Here is a 12,368-nt window from a genome sequence, read left to right as displayed (position 1 = left end):
CTGTAAGAGCAACACAATTTTTACAATCGTTGAGCTACAACGCATTTTAGAAACTCAGTCCTGGCTGGCAGAGATGGGGTACTCGAGTCATATGACTTGACTCGAGTCAGACTTAAGTTGCAGACTTGAGACTTGCTTGACAAAAATGAAAAAAAGACTTGACTTGACTTTGACTTGACATTCATGACTTCAGACTTACTTGTGACTTGCACATGTGTGACTTACTCCCACCTCTGTTGGCCGGTTTGCCCATTTCGTGTACATTTTTTTGGCCCTGGAAAGTATCTCGGTGACGCGTGCACAGTTTAATATAGGCTCAGATGGAAATCTTCAGAAGTTGATACTGACTTTAAGGCAAGCGTGATACTTTTCCCAGATATCTGCTCCGAGTGTGGCTCCAAATACACAGGATGAACAGTGGACTGCAGCACTGTGACTCATGTTTTCTAAGTGTGTGTGTGTGTGTGTGTGTGTGTGTGTGTGTGTGTGTGTGTGTGTGTGTGTGTGTTGCATTTACTCGCCCACTCAGACAGCACTTCAGTAGCCTGCTTGGTGATTCAGGTGTCACTGCAGTGCTCATGACATTTGAAATCAAGGAGCCATAATAAATGCATTTAAATGACTTGGAGTCTCTCCTTGAGCCGTTCTTCCTTTTTCTCCGCTCAGAAACCTGCGTTAAATGAAATACTTCACCGGATCCCAAAGGTTTAAAAAAAAAAAAAAAAAAAAAGACATTTCCAGCTCTACTTCTAATTCCAGACCAATTTAAAGTTCGGGAGGAAATAAAAAATAAAATAAAACCAAAAAAGACTCATTAATAGTCATCATTCTTTATTCTGAAGGTGTGTAAAGTAAAAGTTACAGTAAAAGCAGAAAAGAAAATGACAGCAGTTTGTTTCAAAACTCGGAGGGTCAGAGGTCATTCTCGACTATCCAGTGTGTGTGTCTTAAAGAAAGTTGCAAGGTTGCAAACCATGAGCTTTCCATGATGTGACACATTTTAATGCACATTTATCAGCATGAATTTGAATTAATCAGGCAACTGTGAATCAAGCACATTAGCATCATCGCTCCCCAGAGACTGCGTGTCAGTGCACATGCCTCTAGACTAAATATCTTTCCTGTGGAAACATGCAACCCGTTTAGTGCAGAAGTAGCCGTTTGGGATGTAAACAAGTACTGTATAAGGAATGCAATTGTGAAAACCTTGGTGTGAAATGTTGCGTTACGGCGCCACCTGATGGCCAAAATGAAGAGTGGTGTGTGTTCAATGTGCAACTACTGCAGCTGTGTGCACAAATCCTGTTACCCCTGAGAAGGTGTCGGCCGAATGACGACGCTCAGTCATCCAACAGGTCGGGGTAGCGCTTTTTCACATACTGAACAAAGTCAAACTCCTCCACCTTGAACTCTACTTTCTTCCATTGTTTAACTGGGCTGCTTTTCTGAGGAGTCGTCATCACAAAGCCGTCTATTCTTAGACACGGCAACACCACATTCTTTAACTTCACCTCCATCCCCCAAGCCTGCACAAAGCAGAAAGGAAAGGAGAACATTAACTATTGTGTAAGTATACTAACTATTTTTCTGTTATGAGCTTGGGAGTGTCTCACACACACACACACACACACACACACACACACACACACACACACACACACACACACACACACACACACACACACACACACACACACACACACACACACACACACACACGTTACCTGTCCACATGTAGCACAGCTGATGGTACGACCCGGCTCCCAGTCTTCGAATGTCCGTTCCAGATAAACCTGACCTCCCACCTTGTACAACCTCCTGTACAACACACACACACACACACAGTTAGTTTTAATGACGGTTTGAGCCGCACATTTTAATGCAACTACAGGAGTTCGTATCCGGATGCGTTCAAGGAAAACGAATAATTCAACCTACATGATTATACTAGAGTCAACGTCACATAACAGTTCATTCCTAATCCGTCAGCTAGAAGGATGTGGCGGCAAAACTCACTCGAAATCGGGGTTGACGTTGACGTGCTGTGAGTCGTTCACGAGTCTCATGTCGTTTCCACGGACGGCAGTTTTGAAGCAGCCACGGCAGTCCAACGTCACCTCCGCTGGATCATATCGCCTCCTTCTCTGCTCGCTCTGTTTGGCTTCCAGGATGCGTGCCATCAGTGCTTCCTGCTGCAGCTCGGATATCTGCACACGCAAAACAAAGAGAAAATCCGTGGAACCAAAACCCAATTCGATTCACCTACACAAGCCAAATGATCTGATCTAGTATGAAAAAGCTTGGGGCGAGACCTTTTTGCGGAATTCCCTGTGCGGCATGCGCTGCACGTGAGCGATGGCCTGGCTAGTTAACTCCTCCAGATACTCGTTGGTTTTCTCTTTACGCATCTCTCGCCCACCTGCTTGTGCCACAACCGAATAGACGCTGTTCTTGGCTCTGGCCCGCCCACTGGCCTGTTGCTGTGCGATCTCATTGGTCAGAAGCCCGTATCGGATCACCACGTTACATTCTGGGATGTCGAGGCCTTCCTCGGCCACGCTGGTAGAGATCAGGAGGTTGAGGTCTCCGTCTCGAAATGTTTGAATGGTGTCTTTTTGCTCCCTCTATAAAATATAACCAGACGTAAAACACGTTCAGTGGCGTTCATTCATTAAAAAAAGGAACAAAATCAATTTAATTGAATGTAGTTTTTTGGTTTGTTTGTTTGTTTTTTTGGAAATGGAGGATAAAATGGCTTGTCATTGTTGGACAATGTTGGACAATCCCCCTAACAAACAGCTCATGGTTTACAGAAAAATGTCTATATACATTGCAAAAGACGAAAAAAAAACTACAAGATTAGACAGATTGACCTGATCATCAAACACATCCTCTTACCTGTGTCATATGGGTGGCTCCGGTTCCAGCGCCGACCAGGTTAGCAGCACGGATCTTAGCGCGCCGTAGCTGCGGGTTCGTACGCACCCAGTCGTACAGACAGCGTGTGATCTCACGGGTTTTAGCAAAAATGATACCACGCGAGTTTGTGTCTTGGAACTGGTCCAGTAGGGTGCGCTGTAGTCGTTCCAGTTTGGGATTCTCATTCAGCTCATTGGACGCAAGTTCTTTTAGCTCCACTCTATTCTCTAAGAACATAAGATCAATTACATTCATATCATCATCATCATCATCATCATTTGCTGCACTGAGACTGGAGCTAAAAGAGGACTGAACCGGGTCTGTACCAGTAAAGAGGGCTGTGAGGTACTCATCAGTGAAGTCCAGCACGTTTCTGTTCTGGGTTTCATAAAAGTCCTCTAGAAGCCTCAGAGCGTCCACCATGCGTACTGTGTCGTTAATGAGCAGAGCGTCGTTGAATTTCCTCAGGTGGATTGCACACTTGGCCAATAACCTGTTCTTCTCCTGTGAACCTGAAAACCACACACACACACAGACACACAGACACACAGACACACACACACACACACACACACACACTCAGACTAGACCTACATCAACTAAACTACTTCTAATGAAACTGTGTATGCATTTAAACTTTAGGCCACACCTCCTGACCCGAATCCTACGTTTGTGTAAAGTGACAGCAAACTATTATCTAGATTCAGCTCGATTGTTCGGTTGTTTTGTTCATGCTGTTTGCCTTCGATTATAGACACTAATCACATCTGGGACATGTTCAGGATCCGTATAATTAATAGGAACCTTCTCTGACCTTTCTTTTCCAGCTCTACCACGTCGGCTTCATACTCCTGGGTGCCCATCTCCCGCAGAGTGAACTTTGGGTCTAACATCATAAACTCATGAATCAGCTTCATCATCATCTTCAGATGGTCAGCAAATGGGTCCTTAAAAAAGACCACACACAAAGCCGCTGTTATAAACTTATGCATGTCAATTCTCACACATATACTGTATATATACACACACACACACACACACACACACATGGCCCAACAGAGGCAGCTTGGCAGTGTGGGGTTTGAACCCTAATCCACTTATCAATAACCCAGAGACTTAAAGGTACGGTCTCCGTTGTTTGAGAAATGCTTCAGAAAACTGAGTCGGGACGACAAACAAAACAAATATCAAAACAAACGTGTAGCCAATGAGCAGAAAGGGGCGGGGCTTGTCAATATGCGGCGGAGAGAGTGTTCAGTGCATGTGTGACATTAGCAGAAAACGGTTTTAACATTGACATGGAGGATAAAAACAAAGACAGAAAGTGAAGAAAGGCTTACGATAAGGCAAGAAGCAGGACGTGTTAATATAGGATCAGCTTTCCAGCGCTGGAGAGAACTGAAGGAGCAGGAAGTTGGCCACATATTCACAGGTTGGAGTTTCCCGAGTCAATAACTCCTGAGCTAAACGCTGTTACTACACAAATAACACCTCTTTTCTATCGTAGTAATGTAGAGACGCAGCTACAACCGCGTTTTGTGTAGTAACAGCGTTTAGCTCAGGAGTTATTGACTCGGGAAACTTAACTTTACTTAAGACACTGAGGCGCTTTTTTCCTTCTCGATAGGTGAGTAACGTTGGTTTTGCTTTGTTACACAGAACTAATATATGCCTTTGTCCTTTACATGATTATGCTTGTGTGTCATTTTTGTTTATTTGTTTATCTACAATCGTGTTGTTCTTCCCTTCAGCTATGATAAAGACACATTTCTTTCCATTAGTTGCCTGGGTTACGTATGTATGTGTGGGCGGAGCTATCAATACAGGGGTGGGGCCTATTTGGGTTGGTGGCCTGTTTGTTTTAGTGATTTTATATGTCAACATTGGCTTTCAAACAACGGAGACCCCGCCTTTAACCGCTTGAGTCACACTGCCCCTCCTGATATATTTTTTGATATATGTTGATATATTTTGATATATGTGAAGAGTTTCATAAATAAGAAGACAAACATACCCAAAGTCTCGCATCCACAATGTCATAGTTCTTTGTAGGTCTGGGAACTGCCTCTTTAAGCTCTGGCATATTAGTTTCAGCTGACACGATAACAGAGTCCAGGTTTGCACAGATCTGTTTAACAGAGAAATAGTTACCGTATTTAATGTTCTACAAAAAAAAAAGCTTTGTATTAACATTTAATAACACACATTTCAGTCACCCCCACAACCCCGCTGTACCTCCAGGACGTGTTCGATGGCACCCTTCAGCGTTCTGGCTCCTCCGGTACCCGGTGAAGCTGTAAGCCCCAGGATCTGAGGTAGATCCCTCACCCCTTTAAGCTTTTTCTCCACATAGCGTGCCATGATTTTATTATACACTCCGTCCTTATGAGTGTGATGGCACTCGTCGATGATCAGCAGTGTGAAGTCTGAGGGGGAAAAAAAAGAGATATAAATATAAAAAAAAACCCAGCAAGCTTGACATACTATGAGTTCGACACTGAATATGTATTAACTTAACAAATATCGTCTTGTAAACGTTATTTCGGATGTTGAGTGTTACCTGTGAGCTCCACGTGCTTGTTCTCCTCTGTGTTTATTAAAGCATTCTCCAGGATCTGAGCTGTACAGATGACCAGGCTCGAGTCCCTGACCACGCAACCGAAAAAATCCTTCTCGCTACTGTCCCCGCTGATCGGCACCATCTTCACGGAGCTACCCAGGTAAGGCCGAAACTCTTTCTGAAAGTGCTGATCCACCAGGTGCACCTACAAAACACACACAACACTAAAGCGAAACCTGGATACTACTGGAGTCTAAAGGGAACTACTGTACGTAGTGTTTTTATAACTGTCCTTTCTAAAACTGTCCTTATTAAAATAAGGGAGTTTTACATTACAGAGCCGCTAGTTGACGCTCGTGGACTTCGTACCTTGTTGACGAGAACGGCCACTTTAGCATTGGGATGAGTCTCCAGGTGCCTTTTGGCCACGTAGACAGCAGCTCGAGTCTTTCCTCCACCTGTGGGAAGCCAGATGATGCTGTTCTCCTTTCTCAGAGCCGCCTGGACCACCTCACGTTGGTACGGCCTCAGCGAGATCTCCTCCATCTTCACACGCAAGAGCAAGCTCTGGTAGATCAGTGGATAAAATCAGTGGACATTTGTTCTGTAGGTCAAACCCCAGCACTGCCACTACTGAATACCTAAGCAATTCTCTTAACCACGTAAATGCAAGTCACTTCGAATAGTTTATAGGCGTGGGTTTAAAGTCCTATGTTGCAACAAGTATTCCATTAGCATTAACTCACAACCGACTGCAAATAAACTCTAGGCCCTGTATATCTATTCAACTCCAATTTATTTGTATAGCCTTTTTAGCAACGGACATCGTCTCGAAGCAGCTTTACAGAACACACAAAAACGTAGGGCCAAAAAAATGGATTTAAAAAGGATCACATAAAAACATGGATTCCAGTATAATATTTCCTCCATCAATAAATGACAATAAACAAACAAACAAACAAATAACACATCACAGATGAATTCAATGTTATTATAATCTGTATTGAAATCAAATAAATTATAAAATAAATTCTAATAATCCCTTATTTCAGAGTTAAGTGACATACTGTATGTAACATAGCACAGGTTCTTTACTTCCAAAGTCTCTCTCTCTGTCTCTGCCTTATAACCAGATTAAAAGGTTAAAGATTAAACCCTTACCGTTTCACAGACCTGTCAGTGGCCGAACTGTGCTGTGTTGTGAAGAGGAATCATGTGTTCGGCTCTTTAAAGAAGGCTTTCTCGATCGGCTGGTGTGACCAAGAAACGAAACTAAAAACAGAGTGAATATAAAGGAAGCGCCCAGTCTAGGGGGGGCAACGACATACAGCAGTCAGGGGAACAAATGCAGTACGAGATACAGCTGGTGTGTGCGGTGGTAACGACAGTGACACCGCGAAAAAGATAATAAAGTAAGAAAAAAAATCTGGAGTAAGAAGGAAAGCTGTGTGTGAATGCAATCTGTGAGAAGATGTATTTCATCAGGCTTCTTCTTAAGAATCGCTCATTACCCAGCTCAGTGTTTCACCTATGGTGGACCACACACACACACACACACACACACATTTAAGGCATTTAGCAGACACCCTTAACCAGAGTGACTTACAACAGAGGGTTAAGGGCCTTGCTCAGGGGCCCAGCAGTGGCAGCTTGGTGGACCTGGGGTTCGAACCCATGACCTTCCGATCAGTAGCCCAACACCTTAACTACTGAACACACACACACAGAGACACACACACACAGCCCAATAGGATGTAGGAGATTCCCTTGAGGAGCCCTTAATGCAGTCATGTGATGTCAGGAAAAGGAAACTTAAGGGATTCCCCAACAAACACAATGTTTAGCCTTGCAATTAACACACCTTGCTTTCCAAACTAATAAATCACATCACATATTAGGAAACATTTTAAGAACCAGAAATAAAATACATTATAAAAAGGTTTATTTATTTATTTTTTTATACTTATATATATATATATATATATAAACAGAATTACAGTACAAAGAAATGCACCAAAATGTAACCAAAGCCATGAACATCATCCTCGATCGAGGAGGGGAAGAACGGGGAAGATCGCTTTCGTGTTAACGTCATGAGCTACGTTCTTTAATGTGAAGAGTAAAGTTGCTGAGATCATGCAACATCGGAACATCACGAGCAGGTACGTTAAGGGTGTGTGTTCGTCTGTGTAACATTTCAACACGCACTTTAATAAAGTGTAGTCCAGAAAAAAAAATCTATTCTGATATACGGGGAGCGTTTTTTGTGTGTACTTTTCCACAAAAAAAAAAGCATTAGCATGACATCATGAACTCTCAAAGCACTGAAGAAACACTGCAGTGATAAATATGGCTTATACCTGCAAGTGAACAGAGGTGCTGTAGATCTGGTGCTGAGATTTTAATAGACATATAATATTATATCCTGTGAACATTTCATTTGCAGTGTGTTAAACAGAAACGTGGCACATAAATACAGCACGATCATGCTTTTTTTTTTTTTTTTTTTTTTTTTTTTGGATATTCAGCTCAATACCATCTGAATTGCAGAGAATATCAGTCTATATTCTGAGCTCGGGCGGTAAAAAATGAAACCCGAGTCGATGCACCTGTAATACATAACGTGCAGCTTTATAACCTTACAGTCCAGAAAGAAACTACAGTAGTTCAAAGACATGGGCAAGAAGCCCTAAGTGTGGTTTCCCGTATGGATTCGCTGGAGGAATGGCACATAAAGGAGCGATAAGAATAACAAACGTAATAAACAAAACATGAAGAGAATTTAGACACACAAAAACAATTCACTGAGAACTGGCCTCAACTCTTCTGTATAGTTTTTTTTTTCTTCTCAAGTCACTCCTGGCCCTATTTGTGGCTCTGTGTACACTATATATGAGCAATCGGTGTCACCTTATAGCGAGTAAACGCTGGATCCGTAGCGTACATGCAGATTTAAACGTTTACGCGATCCGTAAGAAAGCTCGATCGCTAAGCATTTTAACGTTAGCCTGTGTGTGGAATAAATCAGCTCTGGATATGCTGTTAAAGGGAAAATAATCAACAGCTGAGTGTTGTGACACGGAGTCACTGTTACCGCTCTTAAACGATTACTGTTTTTTTAAGACCTTGTCGCAAAGGTGTTTTTAATTCCTTAGATCGGCGCAAATGTATTAGTCGCAGAATAAAAAGCACTTTTTTTTTTAACCCATTTGTAAGAATGAAACGATGTACATTATAGCAGCAATATTTCGCAAACAACAATTATTCCCTCACCAGCATCATCTTTTTTCTCTGTTAAGTTAATAACCAGCCTGTTAATAAAAAAAATTGTCATGTTAGTGAGAAATTGGAACACTATAAAAAAAAGAAAGTTTTTTAGTATGTTACATGTAGGTATGTATATAAAGAAACGATAACGTATAAGAAGCAGAACATTACGATATAAACCTCACAGACAGTCAGAGCTTCTGAAGTAGAAAATGAATCGTTACTATCTGACGAAGAACGTTATGACGGAGGCTTGATACGGATGGGTTTAATCGGTATTATTAGACGTGTTATTTTCTAAACTGTGCGTATACGATGTGCCGAAACGAGACGGAAAGAATAACAAGGTCCCAAAGCGAGACTTTAACCACCAGAGGTTCATTTTTACATCCCTAATGCCCAGTGACTTCTCTCCTCTTCTTCCTCACACGCATTTCTGATTGTTCCGTCTTGTACGTGTTCGCGTGACAGGGAGTTTTTGGTGATGCATGCTGCTGTACACGTCCTGCCCCTTTAAATCCCACCGCCGTGTGAGTGTCGGGTCACTTATCGATGAGGCCGGTCTCTTTCTGTTTGAAGTAGAGGAACTTCTCGAGCGTGTTGGCGCATTTGCAGTACTCGCTGTCAGGAGGGTTGTACTCCCTGCAGTTGGTGATGACTCGCTGCAGGTCGGCGATGAACAGCTTCTTGGTCACGTAGTAGCGGTTCTTAAGACGCTCCGTCATGGTCTTCAGGTCTAACGGAGAGATCAGACACCTGGCTGTTAGGCTTGAATCAAGCTGACTAATTTTCAGATGTGATAATTAAGAGCTACTTTTAAATACCTTAAAACTTGCGGACACTTAATACTACACAAAATACTACCCTTTCCTCATGTGCGTGGACAAAAACGTCCACTGAATTAAACATATAAAAATATATCAGATTCATTTTTATTGCATCAATCTGTTAATCAACCTTAGTTCTAATCAAAACTACTAAATCTTTTTTTTTTAAACAACTTTTTATTTACTAGTTAGCGGTGTCAAAAATTTGCATAAAAATACACACAAAATGACTTTTATTATAAAAAAGCTAAATGAAGTTATAGTTTTTTATTACAGTCTTAGATATGTCAAAGATGACTAATAACATTAGCTTTTATGCATTGTTAGTTTTTGTGCAGAATTATATTTGAATTATTTCTCCCTCGTTTACACATCAGGGCTGTTTTTCCCCCAATGACACCAATTAGGCCATCAATAAAAAATATTTTGGTTTGCTGTAACAGTAAGTAAAAAAAAAAAAAGGGTCTGTAGGTAGGTCTATATATTTTTTTTTCAAGTTTCGATGTAAAAAAAAAAGTTTTGTTGATGGTGATTACGTAGGTATGACTTTAAACAAATTAGCATATCGTGACGTCACTGATTCCGATCGGACTTAAAGCAAAAAAAAAATTGAGTCGGTCCTAAATTGACAGGGTCGGTCGGGTTACGGCAAACAAGAATATTTTTAAGTATGGCCTTATAACCATGTTTTTTTTATTGCATGGTAACGACAAGAAAAAAAATGCTTGTTTATGCTTCCTTCCACTTGGAAGAGGTAAAATTTACAATTTTTTACTGTTGACAAAAATGTCCTAAAGTGTCCAGAAGGGTTAATTATCTTTATGTAAAGCCCTTTTTTTAACGTTAAATAAATCACAGTGACCTACAAACATAATCTGACTATTTACATATTAGGCTAATAATGTAACTATTTTGGTGATTAACTGGAGCTAGAAAGTTTTTTTCTTTAAATAACCTTATAATTAAACGAACCTTATTTAAAGTCCAGTTTGGTTTGAAGCTACTAAAATTTAAACACGTTAAATTTAACCGATCAGTGAAACAAGCATTTAAATACACAAACTCAATAAATACAATAAATTCAATTATAAATAAAAATAATAATAAAAACTAGAATGTACATTTCCTGAAGAAAATGTGAATGGTGCTTGCACTTAGCAAATCTCGGCACTCGGTTGCTAGGGTGAAATTTTAGAAATTTCCCATTCAAGTCTATGGGACTTTTTTGGCGGCTTTTTTTTTTTTTTTTTTGCCCGCTGTGCGAACATTGTTGGTTGGATCGCTTATAAAAGTCATAGCACACCTCTCCTCAATGAGCCGGTCGATTTGACACCTCATTCATGGGTCTAGGACAAAAGCTGCTGGACAAGTTACGTGCCGGATTTTTGTCCGGAAGAAGAATATCTCAGTATGCAAGATAACAAGAGTGTTGCTTTGCAAGCACCATTAATAATAAAAAAAAGGAAATGCTACAGATTTAAAATGCTAATTCAGTTGAAATTCTGGAGATAGAAATTAAGTTTGACATAATACGCTATTTAGTAACAAATATGCTTCACTGTGCAACTGGCTATTGGACTTTCTGACTGGAAGACCTCAGGCAGTACGGGTCGGCAGCAACACATCCAGCACCATCACACTGAACACTGGGGCCCCCCAAGGTTGTGTGCTGAGCCCCCTTCTCTTCACCCTGCTGACCCATGACTGCACACCATCACACCTCTTTATGAAGTTTGCGGATGACACGACTGTAGTGGGTCTCATTAGCAACAAAGATGAGACAAACTAAAGGAACGAGGTGAGACGCCTGGCCGGGTGGTGCACTGACAACAATCTCTCTCTGAACGTGGAGAAGACGAAGGAGATTGTTGTTGACTTCAGGAGAACGCACGCTCAGCATGCCCCTCTGACCATCAACGGTGCCACTGTGGAGAGAGTGAGTAGCACCAAGTTCTTGGGTGTGGTCATCACAGAGGACCTCTCCTGGACTGAAAACACAGCAGCACTGGCCAAGAAATCACAGCAGCGTCTCTACTTCCTCCGCAAACTGAGAAGAGCCAGAGCCACTCCACCCATCATGCACACCTTCTACAGAGGCACCATTGAGAGCATACTATCGAGCTGCATCACTGTGTGGTACGGTGCTTGCAACGCATCCTGCCGGAAGACACTACAGCGCATAGTGAGAGCAGCTGAGAGGATTATTGGTGTCTCTCTCCCCTCCCTCCAGGACATTTACGAGATCCGTCTCACTCTGCATTGCAGGTGATCCCACCCACCCACCCACCCATTACACAGCTTCTTCAGTCTGCTGCCATCAGGGAGGAGACAGCGGAGTCTCCGGGCCAGGACCAACAGATTGAAGGACAGCTTCATTCATCAGGCTGTCAGGAAGCTGAACTCGCTCTCAAACTTGCCTCCACTTCTCTTTTCTGCCCCAGGGACCACAGATATATGAACCCAACACACCCCCCTCCAGATCCCACATCCCCAGGTCCTTCCACTCCCTCCTCCCACTAACATATGAAAACATGCACCAGTCACTTTGTGCAGCATTGGTCTGCTCATTTTTCACTTTTTTATGTATGTACTGTACATGTGAAAGAGTTGACAATAAAAAAAAAACCTTAAACTTTCTGTCTCAGGCCCTCGCAAAATTCTAAAAATAAATAAGTAAATAAGCAAATAAATTTTTAACTCATCAATTCATATTACTAACAAATTCTATTTTCAGGACAGCTAAACAGAGAGAGAGGGAGAAAGAGAGTGATGTTCAGAGAACAATGCGAGAGAAC

At 41.8% G+C, this 12,368-nt stretch overlaps 2 protein-coding genes across 5 annotated transcripts in view; both read right to left on the bottom strand.

The window, feature by feature from the left end:
* Nucleotides 1–814: 814 nt before the first annotated feature.
* On the bottom strand, nt 815–6,796 carry dhx58 (DEXH (Asp-Glu-X-His) box polypeptide 58). 3 transcript variants are annotated; one of them, XM_027175112.2, is made up of 12 exons: nt 6,641–6,796; nt 5,849–6,046; nt 5,480–5,684; nt 5,155–5,345; nt 4,934–5,047; nt 3,734–3,866; nt 3,246–3,431; nt 2,899–3,146; nt 2,313–2,624; nt 2,017–2,207; nt 1,725–1,818; nt 815–1,526 (listed from the first exon to the last, which is right to left on the bottom strand). In XM_027175112.2, the coding sequence occupies exons 2-12, from the start codon at nt 6,023–6,025 to the stop codon at nt 1,341–1,343; spliced, it is 2,037 nt and encodes a 678-aa protein (XP_027030913.2). In that variant the 5' UTR covers nt 6,026–6,046; nt 6,641–6,796; the 3' UTR covers nt 815–1,340. The 3 variants fall into 3 exon arrangements, with proteins under 3 accessions (XP_027030913.2, XP_027030914.2, XP_047657037.1); XM_027175113.2 differs by having other exon boundaries at nt 6,653–6,789; XM_047801081.1 differs by having other exon boundaries at nt 5,849–6,025; nt 6,641–6,732.
* A 608-nt stretch (nt 6,797–7,404) lies between these two features.
* kat2a (K(lysine) acetyltransferase 2A) overlaps nt 7,405–12,368 on the bottom strand; it is an 18,503-nt gene continuing 13,539 nt past the window's right edge. For both annotated transcript variants that reach the window (XM_047801080.1, XM_047801079.1), the window contains one exon: nt 7,405–9,482. In XM_047801080.1, the coding sequence (XP_047657036.1) occupies nt 9,289–9,482 (194 nt within the window). In that variant the 3' untranslated portion in view covers nt 7,405–9,288. The remainder of the gene's footprint in view (nt 9,483–12,368) is intronic.

This window comes from Tachysurus fulvidraco, chromosome 15 (genome assembly GCF_022655615.1).
Source record: "Tachysurus fulvidraco isolate hzauxx_2018 chromosome 15, HZAU_PFXX_2.0, whole genome shotgun sequence".
NCBI lineage: Eukaryota > Metazoa > Chordata > Actinopteri > Siluriformes > Bagridae > Tachysurus > Tachysurus fulvidraco.
Note: the sequence above shows the minus strand (reverse complement) of the source record. Positions and strands in the feature narration are given on the sequence as shown.